This window comes from Suncus etruscus, chromosome 6 (assembly GCF_024139225.1).
Source record: "Suncus etruscus isolate mSunEtr1 chromosome 6, mSunEtr1.pri.cur, whole genome shotgun sequence".
In the NCBI taxonomy this organism is placed as follows: Eukaryota; Metazoa; Chordata; class Mammalia; order Eulipotyphla; family Soricidae; genus Suncus; species Suncus etruscus.
Window position 1 is genome coordinate 1,173,077 of NC_064853.1, and position 16,517 is coordinate 1,189,593.

General features: G+C 65.4%; 3 protein-coding genes across 5 annotated transcripts; 2 read left to right on the forward strand and 1 right to left on the reverse strand.

Annotated features, from left to right (window-relative positions):
* The first annotated feature begins 142 nt into the window (after positions 1 to 142).
* CPTP (ceramide-1-phosphate transfer protein) lies at positions 143 to 2,792 on the forward strand. Its single transcript, XM_049774531.1, has 3 exons — positions 143 to 179; positions 1,269 to 1,426; positions 1,604 to 2,792. The coding sequence occupies exons 2-3, from the start codon at positions 1,305 to 1,307 to the stop codon at positions 2,124 to 2,126; spliced, it is 645 nt and encodes a 214-aa protein (XP_049630488.1). The 5' UTR covers positions 143 to 179; positions 1,269 to 1,304; the 3' UTR covers positions 2,127 to 2,792.
* A 1,447-nt stretch (positions 2,793 to 4,239) lies between these two features.
* Positions 4,240 to 7,614, forward strand: TAS1R3 (taste 1 receptor member 3). Its single transcript, XM_049774541.1, has 6 exons — positions 4,240 to 4,651; positions 4,735 to 5,035; positions 5,129 to 5,911; positions 6,154 to 6,357; positions 6,444 to 6,564; positions 6,647 to 7,614. The coding sequence occupies exons 1-6, from the start codon at positions 4,473 to 4,475 to the stop codon at positions 7,594 to 7,596; spliced, it is 2,538 nt and encodes an 845-aa protein (XP_049630498.1). The 5' UTR covers positions 4,240 to 4,472; the 3' UTR covers positions 7,597 to 7,614.
* A 313-nt stretch (positions 7,615 to 7,927) lies between these two features.
* DVL1 (dishevelled segment polarity protein 1) lies at positions 7,928 to 15,761 on the reverse strand. Of its 3 annotated transcripts, XM_049774512.1 has the most exons (16): positions 15,558 to 15,761; positions 12,857 to 12,926; positions 12,646 to 12,767; positions 12,342 to 12,442; positions 12,124 to 12,259; positions 11,660 to 11,753; positions 11,297 to 11,366; positions 11,083 to 11,222; positions 10,836 to 10,912; positions 10,649 to 10,716; positions 10,381 to 10,533; positions 9,868 to 9,999; positions 9,624 to 9,791; positions 9,330 to 9,536; positions 8,790 to 8,827; positions 8,370 to 8,486 (listed from the first exon to the last, which is right to left on the reverse strand). In XM_049774512.1, exons 1-15 carry the CDS (start codon positions 15,725 to 15,727, stop codon positions 8,817 to 8,819), a joined length of 1,719 nt encoding a protein of 572 aa, XP_049630469.1. In that variant the 5' UTR covers positions 15,728 to 15,761; the 3' UTR covers positions 8,370 to 8,486; positions 8,790 to 8,816. The 3 variants fall into 3 exon arrangements, with proteins under 3 accessions (XP_049630468.1, XP_049630467.1, XP_049630469.1); XM_049774511.1 differs by lacking the exon at positions 8,790 to 8,827 and having other exon boundaries at positions 7,928 to 8,486; positions 10,456 to 10,533; XM_049774510.1 differs by lacking the exon at positions 8,790 to 8,827 and having other exon boundaries at positions 7,928 to 8,486.
* Between the last annotated feature and the right edge of the window lie 756 nt (positions 15,762 to 16,517).

Sequence of the window (16,517 nt, forward strand, 5' to 3'; positions counted from 1 at the left end):
GGCGTGAGCTCGCGACTCCCACCGCGCAGGCGCAGGCGCAGGCGCAGAGCGCGCTTCCGGGAACACTTCCGGCGCGCCTCTCCGGAAGTGCCTCTGATTGGGCCGCCCGCGGCCAATCGCGAGCCGGGGGCGGGGCCTGCCGGCACCCGGGGCTGAGCTGGACCAGCGGAGCCCCGCAGGTGAGCCTGGGGGCGCGCAGGTGAGTCGGGGCCGCGCGCGGGTGAGCCGGGCCCCGCGGAGAGGCCAGCCCGAGCCTGCGGGCGGCGATGAGGGGGGCCGGGCGCTCAGGGGGCGCCCTTGGGTCCCTTACATCCCTTTCCGCATCCTTGGTGCCCAGTCCCGGGTCCTCGGGCCGTGCCCCCCGGAGCCCCCTGTTGGGTCGGGCTCCCGGACCCCTTGCTGGACTTGCAAGGGTTCCCTGGAAGGGCTTGCGGGTTTGGGGGGACACCCCTTGCCCTGAGGGCCCTCGGCCTCCTGCCATCTGCCGGCGCCGGGGGGCTCAGGCCCGGAGCCGGGCCCTCCAGCTTGACCTTAGGAAGGGCGTGGGCTCCCCTGGGCAGCCTGGCCGCAAGTTGGCATCAGTCTCCTGGGGTGCTGGCAGCCGCCCAAGCCCGGCTGCACGCACTCACTGTCCTGCCTTTATTCTCGAGCTCTGAAGGGCTACTGGCAGCTGCTAGCAGCTGTTGGCTCGGGGCCTGGGCAGGAAGACCAGGCAGGATGTCTGGTGGCCGGAAAGGTGGCCCTGGGGGACTCAGGCCGTCCGCTTGCCTGCCTGGGACAGGGTTGGGGAGTGTGGACATTTCTAGAAGAAAGCTGCCCTCTGGGCCTCCGCACGGCTGCTCCGGACCAAGGCCGGTGCTAGATAAGGCTGGAGCTGCACCCAGGGCAGGCATGCAGTGCCCATCAGGTTCAGCAGGTTAGGGTGTGCCATCCAGATTGCCACCCAGAAGAAAAACCAGGTTAGGAGCTGAGTGATAGGTCCACAATGCAGGCGAGGCACCTCTCAGGCCACCAGAAGATGTGCCCGTGACCTCCCTCCTGCCAGGTGGTGACCTTGTGCCTCACGGCCAGAGGCTGGCACAGCTGCAGAGACCCTGCGAGCCTGGTCAGCTCAGTCAAGGGTCTGGAGGTTGAAGGAATCCCAAAAACGCCCTCAGTTGTCTCGGGGAGCTCCTCAGGCAGCAGTGAGAGACCCTAGCAGTATAGGGACCAGCAGGATTCACTGTGGCACAGAACCCAGCACGTGACACCAGACCCCACTACTGCAGGCTGCTGGGTGCCGGCCTGTGTGTGCTGTGCACAGAATGGACGGCTCCAAAGAGGACTTTAACCTGCAGCTCATCCTGCTCACCTTCAAGCAGTGTCTCAACGAGGAAGAGGAAGTGCTACTGGACCCCTACCTGGAAGGCTGGCGGGGCCTGGTCAGGTGAGTGGGGGTCCTGCTCCAAGGAAGGGCCCTTCCGGGGACCTTACCACCATCCCCGGACTTTTCTGGACACTGCCAGCCCCTGCCTGGCCAGGCTGTGCTGTGAGGCGTGCAGGGTGAGGGAACAGGGCTGGGGCAGCCAGAGGCTCAGTGCCCGACCCCACCCATTCCCTCCAGGTTTCTCAACAGCCTGGGCGCTGTCTTCACCTTCATCTCCAAGGACTTGGTGGCAAAGCTGCAGATCATGGATCAGCTGCGGGCCAGCCCTCAGCATGATCAGTACCGAAGCCTGCAGTCCATGGTGGCCTACGAGCTGAGCCACCAGCTGGTGGACCTGACGGGGACCTCGCGCCACCCCAGTTCCGGCTGCCGCACAGTGCTTCGCCTGCACCGCGCCCTGTGCTGGCTACACCTCTTCCTGGATAAGCTGCGCACCAGCGCCCCAGAGGCCAGTACGGCCGTGCTCTGCACAGATTCCTACAATGCCACACTGGCCGCCCACCACTCCTGGGTCATCCGCCGTGCCGTCACCCTGGCCTTCTGCGTGCTGCCCAGCCGCACGGCCTTCCTGGAGGCCATGAACGTGGGCCCACCCGAGCAGGCTGTGGAGATGCTGGGCGAGGTCCTACCGGTCATTGATCGCGTCTTCTGTGTTACTCAGAAGCTTTATGAAGACAACGCACTGCTAAACCTGCCCTAGGCCAACCGGGCTGGCAGTGGGGGCAGCAGTGTCCAGTGGGTGCCCCCAAGAACTGGGCATGTTGGGAGTCTGCACTCAAAGATGCTGCTGCCCGCAACCTGGCAGTTGTAGGTCATGACATCGAGGGCAGGTGCTGCCTGCCGGCTCAGGCTTCTCTGTCCTTCACGCTCGCACTTTGGCGTCCGTCTCAGGCCAGCCTTGCCCGAGTGTGACATGGGGCAGGCATCACTGTGCAGAAGCTGCCAGGAACCCCGGTTGTGATCACACGCAGGACGCAGATGTAAATGCCTGCTGGCCCCCATGGCTGCACGCCCCTCTCTGCACTCCCCAGGACACCCACCGGCTCTCATGGGACGCAATGGCCACCGTGGTCCCTCCTACCTCTCGCAGAGTAGCCAGTGCTGTCCTGAGCACTAAGGGCAGAGCAGCTGGAGCCAAGCCTGTTTCACTGCTCAGTCCCACAGCTGCCCACAGGGATCCTGGTGGCTGCCTTGCTGCCCCAGCCGCCTAGCTGCTGCTCACTCCTGCCCTGCCCCCTGGGCCCCACCCTGTGTGCCACAGACACCAGGGGACCTAGGCACGCCCTAGGGTGGGGTGAACTCCTGGGGCCCCTGGGAAAGGATCTGCGTGTGTTTTTCCATCACAAATAAATGTGGTGTGTGTACAGCACCTGCTGCATTCCAGGTGGGGGTGTGCTTCTCTCAGGGTCCCCACGGGCACACATGCCCACTACTGCGCTGGTACTAATTGGCAGCCTGCACTGTCCTGGCCAGCCTTAAGGTAGGGCAGGGGCCCTCCAAGCTGCCACCAAACGTGAAGGGACAGCAGGGACGAGGCCCAAATGTCACTCAAAGGCTGTCCAGAGTCAGGCCAATATGAGCCAGGAAGGAGCCACAGTTCTGCCAAAGAGTGGAGACTGGGCACGCAAGTGTCAGATATGTGAGATTTGTGTACTGCCCCAGTGCAACACATGTGCTGCCTGCTATGTGTGTAGCATGCCAGTGTCGTGTTATGTACAGCATGTAGCATATGGTGTGTAGTGTGGGGTGTTGCGTGTGTATGCTGTGTATAAAATGTATTGGTGCTGGGGCCGGAGAGATAGCATGGAGGTAAGGCGTTTGCCTTTCATGCAGAAGGTCATTGGTTCGAATCCCGGCGTCCCATATGGTCCCCCGTGCCTGCCAGGAGCAATTTCTGAGCATGGAGCCAGGAGTAACCCCTGAGCACTGCCGGGTGTGACCCAAAAACCACAAAAAAAAAAAAAAATGTATTGGTGCGGGCCCGGAGAGATAGCACAGTGGCGTTTGCCTTGCAAGCAGCCGATCCAGGACCAAAGGTGGTTGGTTCGAATCCCGGTGTCCCATATGGTCCCCCGTGCCTGCCAGGAGCTATTTCTGAGCAGACAGCCAGGAGGAACCCCTGAGCACCGCCGGGTGTGGCCCAAAAACAAAAACAAAAAAAAAAAATGTATTGGTGCATGCACATGTCACATGTGATGCCATGTATGCTGTGTTCCAGGTGGTGGTCCTGGGTGACTGCAAAGCCTGTCGAATGTTCTTTTTGTGTGTGTTGGGGCCACATCTGGCAGCACTTGGGTTACTCCTGGCTCTGTGCTCAGAAATCGCTCCTGGCAGGCTTGGGGGACCATATGGGATGTCTGTCCCAGGTTGGCCACGTGCAAGACAAATGTCCTATCGTTGCTATGGCTCTGGCTCCACCGACAGCCATTCCTGGGGTCACCAGGACTGTCTGGTCCAGCCCAGGTGTGTTTGGGTGGGGGTCTGATACTTGTCTCTGCCCTGAGCCTGGTGTCGGTGCCCTGGCTCAAGCATGTCCACTCTGGCCTGCAGCCAGGCCCATTTGCTTACCCCACCCACTCTGGCCCACCCCTCTATCTTTCCTCCCCCGGGACATCCAGTCTACCCTGTCCTTCCCTCATTTGCCTCAGCCCTGCAGCATCCTGATGGGTTGCTCCTAGCTCCCAGTCTTGGGCCTACAGGGAGCCCCAGAGTATCCGTCCCAGGTGGTGTGGCCAAGAGGGGTCACAGCACCCTGGCTGCACAGGATGAGTCCTCTGTGCTGGGGGACACCTCAGCAGCTGAAGGGCCCCGACCCCGTGGCCAACACAGCCTGCGTGTTTCCCCATCATCCTTCAAGCGGTGCCGGGCTGGGAGATATGAGCAGGTCACGGTCCATGGCCTGTAGATCCTGCCATCAAGCAGGTGCAGTCTGGCCAGGTGTCCAGGTGGGCCCCCCCAGGTTGCCCCAAATCCTCGCCCCTCCCTACCCACACACCTTATCTGCACCCCTGCCTGCTCCCAGAACCTGCACTGGCCACCACCTGTCATGCTGCCTCTCCTCAGCCTAGTGGCCCTCCTGGTCCCTGGGAAACCGGCCCCCCTATGTCTCTCAAGGCAGCTCAGTGCCAGCGGGGACTATATGCTTGGGGGACTCTTCCCCCTGTGCTCCGCTGCTGACTCGTGTCCAGGTGACAGGACCCAGCCCCACGATGTCCCATGCCCCAGGTAGGCAGGTGCTCATGCAGGCTGGTGGGCGAGCGGGTAGGGGGCCCAGGCAGGCGGTGGTCTCTGCAGTCCTGTTGCTGCAGGGTCTCTGCCCTGGGCCTGCTCTGGGCGCTGGCGGTGATGATGGCCGTGGAGGAGATCAACAACAGCTCTACGCTGCTCCCGGGCCTGCGTCTCGGTCATGACCTCCTGGACACCGGCTCAGAGCCCGCGGCAGCCATGCAGCCCAGCCTTCGGCTCATGGCCCGGGCAGGCAGCTCCAGCGTGGCCGCTCACTGCGACTATGCACACTACCGGCCCCGCGTGCTGGCCGTCATCGGGCCCCACTCGTCAGAGCTCGCCCTGGTCACCGGCAAGCTCTTTGGCTTCTTCCTCGTGCCGCAGGTGAGCCCTGACTGCCCCAGGCTCCAACACTCACCAGTCCCGCCGAGGGTTCCCCCGAGTCTGGAGATGCCCCCCCCCCCCCATCAACTGCAGGTCAGCTACGGCGCCAGCACCGACCGGCTGAGCCAGCGCGAGAACTTCCCGTCCTTCTTCCGCACGGTGCCCAGAGACCGCGTACAGGCCAGGGCGATGGTGGCCCTGCTTCACGCGCTGCGCTGGAACTGGGTGGCCGCCTTGGGCAGCGATGACGAGTATGGCCGGCAGGGCCTGAGCCGCTTCTCCAGCCTGGCCAGCGCGCAGGGCATCTGCGTGGCCCACGAGGGGCTGGTGCCGCTGCCCCGGCCGCCGGGGACCCCGCGGCTGGGTGCCCTGCAGGACCTGCTGCGCCGGGTGAACCAGAGCCGCGTGCAGGTGGTGGTAGTGTTCGCCTCGGCCCCGGCTGCCCAGGTCCTCTTCACCCACAGCACGCGCAGCGGGCTCTCCCCCAAGGTGTGGGTGGCCAGCGAGGCCTGGCTCACCTCCGAGCAGGTCATGAAGCTGCCCGGCATGGCGCAGGCGGGCACCGTGCTGGGCTTCCTGCAGCGGGGGGCGCCCCTGCCAGACTTCCCTGCCTATGTGCGGGGCCGCCTGGCTCTGGCCGCGGACCCTGCCTTCTGCTCCTCGCTGGCCAACGAGCAGCCAGGAGAGGTCAACATGACGGGGCCGCGCTGCCTGCAATGTGACCGAATCTCTCCAGACAGCGTGTCCGTGGGGCTGCCCCATCACCAGACCTTCGCTGCCTATGCCGCCGTGTACGGCGTGGCCCAGGCACTCCATGATGCTCTGGCCTGTGACCCTGCAGCCGGCTGCCTCCAGGGGCCCCTGAAGCCTGGGCAGGTGTGGCCAGGACTGGGCGGGGGTGGAAGCTCCCCTCGCTTCCCTGTCCGCACTACCTGCCTCTGACCTTGCTGTCTACACCCGCTGGCCCTGCCCCAGCTTCACTTGTCTGCACCTCCTGTGCCTACCCCCAACTTCCCCATCCACACCGCCTGCCCCAGCTTCCCAGCCCCTGCCCCTGGCTTCTTTCTCTGTCTACACCATCTGCACTTGCCTCAGCTTCCTGGTCCACACACCCACAGCTCCTGCAGAAAATGTACAATACCAGCTTCCACGTGCGCGGGCTGGAGCTGCGGTTCGACGCATCGGGGAACGTGGCCTTGGACCACGACCTGAAGCTCTGGGTTTGGGGGGCCCTGGGACCCAAGCTGCACACCGTGGGCCGATTCGACGGCCACCTGAGGCTGCAACGCCACCAGATGCGCTGGCACACGCCAGGGAACCAGGTGGGTCCTGCCAGGCCTCTGGCCCTGCGAGGTGGGGCATGGAAGGGGGCTGCCATTGGTGGGGCTGAGCCGCCCCCCCTTCCCAGGAGCCCGTATCCCAGTGCTCGCCGCAGTGTGAGGAGGGCCAGGTGCGCCGTGTGAAAGGTTTCCACTCCTGCTGCTACGACTGCACAGACTGCACGCCTGGCAGCTACCAGCACAGCCCCGGTGAGTGGCACAGGGGGCAGGTCAGGGAGGATCCAGGGAGCAGGGGTGGGAGGCTGCATCCCAGCGCCGTCTTTGCACACAGGTGACACTCTCTGCAGCCGGTGTGGTCCTGCCCAGTGGTCGCCGGCCCGGAGCTCCCGTTGCTTCTCCCGCACCCCCAGGTTCCTGGCCTGGGGGGACCCTGTGGTGCTAATGCTGCTCCTAGCACTTGGCCTGGTGCTCAGCCTGGCGCTGGGTGCCCTGGGGCTCTTCCTGCAGCACCGGCACAGCCCCCTGGTGCGGGCCTCCGGCGGGTCTCGTGCCAGCTTCAGCCTGGCCTGCCTGGGCCTCGGTTGCCTCAGTGTCCTGCTGCTCCCCGGCCGGCCCAGCCCCGCCCGCTGCCTGACCCAGCCGCTGCTGCTGCTGCTCCCCTTCACGGGCAGCCTGAGCATGCTCTTCCTGCAATGCGCCCAAGTCTTCGCGGGGTCGGCGCTGCCTCCGGGCTGGGCAGGGCGGCTGCAAGACTGTCTGCGGGGCCCCAGGGCCTGGCTGGCAGTTCTGTTGGCGGTGCTGGTGCAGGCAGCTCTGTGCGGCTGGTCTCTGGCAGCCTTCCCAATGTGGGTTGAGGCCGATTGGCAGATACTGCCCACAGAGGTGTTGCTGCGGTGTGGGCCACGCTCCTGGGTGAGCATCGGCCTGACGCACGTGCCCAGTACCACCCTGGCCTTCCTCTGCTTCCTGGGCACCTTCCTAGCCAGGAGCCCAGCTGGCCGCTACAACCAGGCGCACGGCCTCACCTTCGCCGCTCTTGCCTACCTGCTGACCTGGACATCCTTCATCCCACTCTCGGCCAGCGTGCACGTGGCCTACCAGCCGGCTGTGCTGATGGGCGCCACCCTCCTCTCGGCCCTGGGCATCCTGGCCACCTTCTACCTGCCCAAGTGCTACCTGCTGCAGTGGCGACCACACTGCAACACGCCCCAGTTCTTCCTGGGCGAGGGGCTAGATGAGGGCGGTCGAGACTCACAGCTCAGCACCCGTGGCACCCGCTGACTGTGGGCCCACATTCAGCCTGCAAAGCTCCCGAGACCTCCTAAGCCAGTACTGAGGCCCAGAAGGGGCGCTCCTCCCCTCCGCACATCTCAAACCCATACCAAGCAGAAACAACGTCTTCCATGGCCGTGTCTCCGGCAGCAGGGAAGGACGCGGGCACACATCCGTCCCAAAAAATTAAATGCTTTTTCATGTTTAAAATAGCATGTACACAGAAGGCGACACGGGGTGGTGGGGGAGGCCAGGTGCCCACTGCAGGCAGGGCCAGTTGTCAGTCACACCCCTCCCAGAGACGCTGACTCGCGGCACCCACCCAACCACCATGGCAAGAGCCAGCTGGGGTGTGGAGGGGCCCTGGCACAATTCCCACCCCAAAGCACACAGGCCAGGCAATAAATAAATAAATTAAACCCCTGTCCTGGGCATCTGGTGCCCAGCCCAGCTGCCTAGCGGCTCGCTCAGTCCAGAGCTCATGTGCGTGAGGACCCTGGTAAAGGGGTTCTGCTGCCCTCAGCACCCTGGGCCAGCACACCCTCACATGATGTCCACAAAAAACTCACAGGGGTTCCCCATGGCCTTCTGGAACGACTGCCGGCTGCCTGTCAGCTCTGGGGGCACCGCGGCCAGTTCTCGCACAGGCGGGCCGCCAGGGGGTCCTACCACGGGTGACTTGCTTTGGGGGTACAGCGGGGGGAGCCCAGGGGCAGTGGCTGAGGCATGGCTGAGCTGGCTGGCAGGACGCTCGCGCCAGCTGCTGCTACCCAGCCTGCTAGGCGCCGTGTGGTCCGACTCGCCACCGCTGCCTCCTGTGCCAGCCGCCCGCTGCTCCTCTCGGCCTGGGGCTCGTCGGCTGCTTCCGCTGCTGCGTGCAGACCCGCTGCTCCGGCTGCCTGTGGGGGCGGGGTGAGGGCACATGGTCAGGCATGGCCAGCTCCGGGACAGGCAGAACCTGATGGCCCCAAGGAAATGTGGGGTCGGGGGACAACCATGCAGACGCGCGGGCAGGGGAGGGGCAGGGGGCACACTGGGCAGCGCCACGCCCCAGCCTCACCCGATACCTAAGGCGAGGCCTGGCCTGCCCCCACAAAGACCACCTTCCGAGTGGCTGGTGGCCCCAGCCAGTCCCTCAGCTGAGCCCATCCTGAAGTGCCAGGGCTGTGCCGAGAGGGACGCCAGGCAGAACTGTGGCTTACCGGCCCAAGGTCCACTCCGCTAGTCCTTCAGTCTAAGGCTTGCTCAGCACAAAGCAAGGGATAGCACGAGTCACGGGACGGCCCGTAGCCCGCACACACCGCCGCACCTGCCTTGGGCCGGCCTCACTCCCGGCAAGGGCAACGCACCCACCACGGCTCCTGCCTCTGGCCTCACTCCTCAGCACCCTCCACCGTGCTCCTGTCTCCATCAACCTCTCCTCGAGGCTCTTGCCACTGGCCCGTTCTGCACATGACCCCTGGGGGACAGCTCCCTTGCCCCGTCCCTATGCACACCCCTGCCTGGCTGGGCCCTAGGTCCGTATCCACTCCTGGCTCACGGCGGATCATGCAAATGGGGGTATGTCTGTGCTTCACTGTGTCTGTCGGCCGGGTGCCGTTCATCTGCCTGTGCCTCACGTTCCCTCCAGCACCCTCCCCACCTCCAGCGGCCACCCCTCCCCAGCAGAGCACAGACAGAGCAGGTGTGGTGGGGGCGTGCAGGCAGGCAGAGATGAGGGCTGAGATAAGACGAATACTCACCTTCACTCTGCTGACTCCCAGCACTGCCACTGCCGTAGCTGAAGCCAGGGTCCTGGTAGGCGGGTGGGAAGCAGGGGGGGGGCCCTGGGTACTGGTAGGGGTAGCCCTGTCCCAGGGACCAGGGGGCACTGGGATGGGGCAATGAGGCTCCTGGGTCCTGATCCGAGGCCCCACTGGAGCCGCTGTTGAGGTTCAGGGCAGCCAGATCTGGTGGGAGAGGAAGGTGGTGAGGGCGGCGTGGCAGATGTGCTGGCGGGTGGTGACGTCTGCCCCCCACCTGCCGCCCTCACTCACTGCCGCACAGCCCCCCAAACACGTAGTAGCACTGCTCAGAGAAGGTGATCTTGTTGACGGTGTGTCGCAGGAAGCCACGCTTCAGCATGCTGCTGGCGTACTTGCGGGCCTCGCGCCGCTCCTTGAAGCCATCCACGTGTGCGTATAGCCAGTCCACCACATCGGCGCCTGCGGGCAGTGGGAGGCAGTTAGCGTGCCCACCGGCCCGGCCCAGCCCACCCCTGCCCGTGGCCCCGTGGCCCACCGATGACCGCGTTGGCGATGGTGATTTTGAGCCACATTCGGTCGCGGATCTCCAGGCCCGAGTCCGGCAGCTGCATGACGCGGACCACGGCGCCCATGTCACTCTTCACCGTCAGCGGTGCGTCCTCCAGCTCTGCAAGGCACATCTCTCAGGGGGTTTGCAAGGCCACACAGAGCCCCTGAGGGCAGGCAGAGCAGCCGCGAAAGGGCACGAGGTGGGGCAGCTCGCAGGGCCAGTGCTGAGCCTATGCCTCTGCCCCCCTGCAACCCATGGGAGGGCCTGGGGCCCAAATCAGGGTGCAGACCTCCCAGAGGAGCTCCAGGCCGGGTGAGGTTAGTGGTGTTAGCAGCAGGACCATGTCTACGTCACTCCTCTCCCAGGCCTGGTTCCACCCTGGCTCTGAGCTCAGTGATAGACAGACGCACCCGCCCGTGTGGCCTGGTAGCAGCGGAGCGTGGAGGCCAGGATGGCGCTGGCGTGGCCCTGGCCCTTCTTGCCGGGGCTGCCACTTACGTGGGCCGCCAGGCACAGAGCTGGTTAGTGAGGAGGAGCTGGAGCGCGTGACGGCGCTGGAGCACAGGCTCGTACCATAGCGCGGCAGGGCTCCACTTAGTACCGCCGTGTGCGACAGCCAGGCCGCAGGGTCGATGGGCCGCACAGGGTCAGCTGGGGACAAAGGGACGATAGGGTATGGGGGCACAAGGGGGCGGGAGTCAGAGCCCGGATTGGGGGTTCCCTCCACTGGCCCAGGGTCCCTCCATAGCCCCGTGGGCTCACTCACCCCTCGGGATGGTGAAGTAGCTCCGTGGGGTGGGGTCCCAGCATTTGGCCACTGTGAGGGTGATGGGCCTGGGGAAGGTAGGTCAGCTTGGGGGAAAAGCATCCCACAGCCCTGGCCTGTGTCCCTCCATGTTCTCTACATGTGGGGGGCCTGCCCCCCACACCCGCACCCTTCCTGCACCCCTCACCCCGTCTGGGACACCATCTCCCGCAGCACTCGCACAGCGTCGTCGTTGCTCATGTTCTCAAAGTTGACTTCATTCACCTGGGGAGAGGGGCAGGGCTCAGCAGGGGTGAGAGAGGGGACCCAGGGAGGGCCAGAGGTTCAGCAGGAGTGAAGCAGGGTCCTGGGGAGGGTGAGAGGCTCAGCAGGGGTGAGGTGATCCTGGGGAGTATGGCTCCAGCAGGAGTGAGACCCCCCACGGCCTCACACACCTGCAGCAGCATGTCTCCAGGTTCAATGCGGCCGTCAGCTGCCACGGCGCCACCCTTCATAATGGAGCCAATGTAGATGCCACCATCCCCGCGGTCATTGCTCTGGCCCACAATGCTGATGCCCAGGAAGTGGTGCCGTTCTGCCGGGAAGGGGGCAGGGTGAGCGTTGCCCCCATGGCAACCGCCCACCACCCGCCATGGCCCGAGGCCTCACCCATGCTGAGCGTGACGGTGACGATGTTCAAGGACATGGTGGAGTCGGTGATGCTACTGAAGGAGGATGCCTGTGGGGAAAAGGTCAGGGGTCAGAGTGGGTCAGGGTGGAGTGAGGGCCGAGTTCAGGGCTGCAGCAAGAAGGGGCAGGGTCATGGGGGTGGTCAGGATGGGGGAGTCAGGGTGAGGTTAGGGCAGGGCAAGGAGATCAGGTCAGGGGTCAGGTGGGATCATGACAGTGTCAGGGCCATAGTCTTGATGAGGAGGGTCAGAGAGAAGTTAGGACGAGAGTGAGGTTGGGGATTCAGTGCAGTGTCAGGGCCTGGCAGCCCCACGCACCCTGCCTGTGCCCGCTGCCACCCACCCGGTCCGCCTGCCGCAGTCGCTGCTTCCGCCGCCGGCGCTTGTGCTTCCGGATGAGCCTCGAGGAAGTGCTATGGGCCGTGGAGCTGCTCAGCCTGCAGGGATAGGGCCGGCTCAGGTGGCCGACACAGGACCCAACCTGCCACCGTGCTGACCCGAGTGTCTGCCCGAAGGCATCGGGGCAGCCGGACCCCTACCTCACTAGGACACAGGCAGCCTTGGATCCCACTCAGAGGGCAGCACAACTCACAAGCACACACGTTAACACATTTTCTGGGCACAGTCAGCACAGCGTGACACTCCACATCTCTCCAGACTCCTAGACTGCTCCCGGGCACACATGACAGGCCCACGTGTCCACGAACACTCTCAGCCCCTGACACGACCCACACGTTCCCAGACACAGCTCACCCCTGAACCCCGCTGTCCACTCGCCCCTATGCCGGCCCACATGCCCCTGCTCACCGGCTGGTGTCGTCACCGTCCGAATCAACCATGCTGCTGGACTCCAGCTCACTGCTCAGCACGGTGGAGGCGGTGTTGGGGGGCAGCCCCACATCCCGCCGCCTGTCGCCCCGCGGGTGCCCATTGGCCCGAGCCGCTGTGGGGACAGGCAGGAGGAAAGTTGCCATGGGGCTCCAGCTCTGTGCAGCGTCACCTCCCCACACACAGCGTTACCTCACCTTCATCTCGGTTCCGACGCCGAGGCCGCTCCCGCCGGTGGCCCCCCAGGGACTCGGTGCCAGTCTCGTCCATGCCATCGCGACTGCTGGCCACGTTCGGGCTGTGCCAGTGGGGACAGGTCAGGCTGAGCTGGTCCGAGGCATCCCTTCCTTGGTGCTAGCGTTGGTGCCTGCCCACATGCCCACCTGCCTGCCCCGTGAAGCCTCTCTGCCCACAGCGCCATCGCTCTGATCACTCCTGACCACAAGGTCTGCCTAGCTGCCCCCCCCCCCCGCTCTCCTCAGGGTCGCCCCGAGTTCTTACTGGAAAGAGGGGGGCCGGGAGTCCCCAATGCCAGCCATTCGCTCCAAGGGTGTGGGCAGGTCCGTGTGGCCATCGGTGCCCTGAGACCCTGTGTCCGAGTGGGCACCCTCAGCGAGGACCAACTGCAGAGGGGAGGTGGACTCAGGGGCTGGCCTGGCACCGACCCCGCCCTCCCTCGCCCACCCCTGCCGTCTCCTGTCCCAGGGCTCACCCAGGATACCACTCGGCCGTTGAAACAGGGCAGCCGGGCATTGTCATCAGAGATCTCCTCCTTCACCACCCTGCAGGGGGAGCGGGGTCTGGGTCACGGATCTCCCCAGGCTGCACGGACACGCAATCCCCTCTGTCTGGGGTAGGCCACACCACACCCCCTACAGCTGCCCACTTGGTCTGCCCAGCTCCAGACCTGCCCGGGGCCAGCCCTCTAGCAACGCCCATTGCCCAGCCCCACACTGCCAGGTCACATGGCTGGGCCGGGAAGGGAAAGGGGAGACCAGGGCAGCACTGACCAGGAGACAGCCAGGGGTGGGAAGCAGGTGACAGGGTCCAAAGGGCTGAGAGGAGCCAGAGAAGGAACACAGCGGGGAGGGTGTGCACAAGGCAGACAAGGGCTCCATCCCTGGCATCCTAGATTATTCCCAAGCACAGACAGGAGTGATTTCTTTTCTTTTTTCGGGGGGTCACGCCTAGCTAGCTCTGTGTTGAGAAATCGCTCCTGGCAGACTCAAGGAACCATGTGGGATGCTTGTATTCAAACCACTGTTGATCCTGAGTCAGCTATGTGCAAGGTAAATGCCTTACCTCCATGCTCTCCAGCCCCCCTAAGAGTGATTTTTTTTTTTTTGGATCACACCTGGCAGCGCTCAGGGGACAGCGCTCAGCCCTCTATGCTCAGAAATCACTCCTGGCAGGCTCATGGGACCACATGGGATGCCAGGATTTGAACCACTGACTTTCTGCATGCAAGGCAAAAGCTTTACCTCCATGCTATCTCTCCGGCCCCTTAGGAGTGATTTTTGAGCAGAGAACCAGGAGTGACCCCTGTGTGCAGAGGCAGGAGTAACCCCTAAGCACTGCCAGGTGTGGCCCCAAAACAAACAATACAAAACCCACAAAAGTTTAAGGAGCAGCAACCGCAACCAGTGTAGCTTCAGGGGCCAGAAAAAACGATCCCGAGCAGAAAAAATAAAAATAAAGAAAAGAAAGAAAAAAAAAGAAAGAAAGAAAAAGAAAGAAAGAAAGAAAGAAAGAAAGAAAGAAAGAAAGAAAGAAGAAAGAAAGAAAGAAAGAAAGAAAGAAAGAAAGAAAGAAAGAAAGAAAAAAAGAAGAAAGAAAAAAAAAATAAAGAAAAGATCCTAGGCAGGCCAACAGGCACAACGCTGGCCTCTGGACACCCACAGAACAGCCAAGGAAAGTCTCACCCTGAGTCCCACCCCAGCCCCAGATCCTCCTCCGCCCAGGGCCCAAAGGTCCCGCCCCAAGCCCGGTCCCACCCCGCCCCCACTGCAGACACTTCCAGGCTTTGGGGCTTTGGGACTCTGGACACTGCCCTGGGCAGCAGCCCGGCTGCCTGCTGGCCAGACAGGAAGCTGCCTCCGGGCCTGCTGAGCACTGCCAGTCCGGCAGCAGGTGGCGGGAGGCCCTGAGAGCTGGCCCCAGGCTCTGTGCCAGCGGACAGGGACCTGTCCACCACAGGGCAGCGTGGACCTAGCAGCGGCCTGACTGCTGGGCCATTTTTCTGCAGCCCCTTCCACTCTCACTGACTCCCCAGGGACAGAAGGGGAACTCCGAGGGACAGCAGTAGAGATGGGGGTGGGGCTGCCCCTTGGGTTTTCTTTTCCTGGTGTAGAAATGGAGCCTAGAGCCCAGAGCCCAGAGCCCTGAGCCCGCCCAGCCCTCCTGACTCACGCAAGCAAAGTCGGTCGGTCGGGGTTGGGCTCCCCAAGTCCCGGCCCACAGTGGTGCCGACCTGCCCTCTCTGCGGGCCTCTACCCTGCTCCCTGCCTCCCGCTGGCTGGCCTGCCCAGGACCAGTCAGAGAGGAGCTCCGCAGGCCAAAGGGCAGTCCTGGGCCCAGGCAGGCCAAGCGACCCAGTGCCACGCAGGGGAAGTGCCTTGGCCTGCCCTATGCACCCCTGCTGGCGCCGGGCCCCACCGCAGGATTCCCGGCAGGATCCTGGTTAACCCTGAACTTGTGGCCACCCCCACCCCCACCCAGCGCCCCACCCGGGAGAGGAATCTGCTCACAACAGGCAGAGGCTCCCAGGTCAGGGGCCTCGGAGGCTCCCGCCAGTCCGGACCCTTCCTGCACACCCAGCCAGGCCCTCTGGCGAGCAGCCCCGGTGGGCACAGTTGCTGGGCAGACGCCACTCGCTCACCCGCCTCCTTAGGAACGGAGTTGCCGCTTCCCCACCACCCCAGCCCAAAGCTTGTGGGGTCGGGGCGGCTGTGCCCAGCACAGGGCAGCGTGGCAGGGCTGGGACCCCTGCCTGCCGGTGGGAGGGTGGCGAGGCGGGGTCCGAGAGCAACATGTTGAAAAGCGGGAGAGCGGCCGCCCGAGGGCCGGGGTCTGCCGGGCACAACTGGCGGCAGGGCTCGGAAAGCCCCTCGGGGACGGTCCCCTCGGGTCCCCAGCCCCGTCCTGCGGGGAGGCCAGCAGGGAGGCGCAGAGGACCCTCACCCCAACCCAGTCCCGGGCCGGGCACCAGCAACGCCTCAATGTCACCGAGAGGCGCCTCGTCCGCGCAAGGACGGGCCTGGCACCGGGCACCAGGCACCGGGCACCGGGCTCAGGTTACCGGGCTGCGCGGCCGCCAGCCTCCAGCCTCCAGCCGGGGGGCTGCGGGAGGGAGGGCGGGAGCGTCCCGACAGGTGCGGGTGGCCGGCGCGCGGGCGGGCGGGCCGCGCACTGACCCGAAGTCCTGGTCCATGGACTTGAAGAAGAATTTGTAGGCGTGCGCCGGCCGGCTGCCCAGCACGCCCTTGAAGTCGGCCAGCGTGACGCGCGCGGGCGCCACGGGCAGCTTGACCAGGTACGGCGTCTCCTCCTCGTCCATGTGGTAGATGATCTTCGTCTCGGCCATGGCGCGGGGCCGCCCGCCCGCCCGCCGCCCGCCGCAGGCCCGAGCCCGCCGCCGCCGCCGCCGCCGCCCCGCGCCCGCCCGCTGCCCCGCGGCCCGCGGCCGCCCATCCGCCCCGGCCCCGCCGCGCCCGCGCCCGCCGCCGCCCCCTCGGCCGGCCGCGCAGTTAAAGGGACCGCCCGCCGCCCGCCCGCCGCCGGCCCGGCCCGGCCCGGCCTGAGCGCGCGGCCCGCCGGGGGGCGCCCGAGAGCGCCGCCGCCGACGTCACCGGAGCGCGGGGCGGGGCCGCGCAGGCGCGGGGCGGGGCCGCGCGAGGAGGGGCGGGGCGGGCTGGTGGCGGCGGGCGCGGGGCGGGGCTGCGCACGCGCGAGGTGGTGGGCCGCGAGCTCGGAGACGGAGGGGCTGTGGCCGTGCGCGGAGTGGCGAGGCCCCAAAGCCGGGGCTCTCGGGGTGGGCGGGACGGCGTGGAATCGAGCGCGGAAGAGGTGGGGTTGAGGGCGGGGCGTGAGAGTGGCCGGGCGGGGTCTTGCGAAGACGGGGCGGGGCCAAGGGCGGGCCTACGTGAGTGGGTGGGGCTGCGTGGGCGAGGCGGGTCTTGTGGATGAGGCGGGGCCGCGCGCTGAATGACGGAGGCGGTGGCCAATGGGCGAGGCCGAAACGGGACGGGGCTCATCTCAGGCGGACGGAGTAGGAGAGAGGGAGGGAGCTGTGGGTGGGGTCGAGGGCGGGGTCTCGGGGGACAGGGCGTGGTCTGAGGGGGCGTGAGAGTGACGGGGTGGTCCTCGTGCGGACG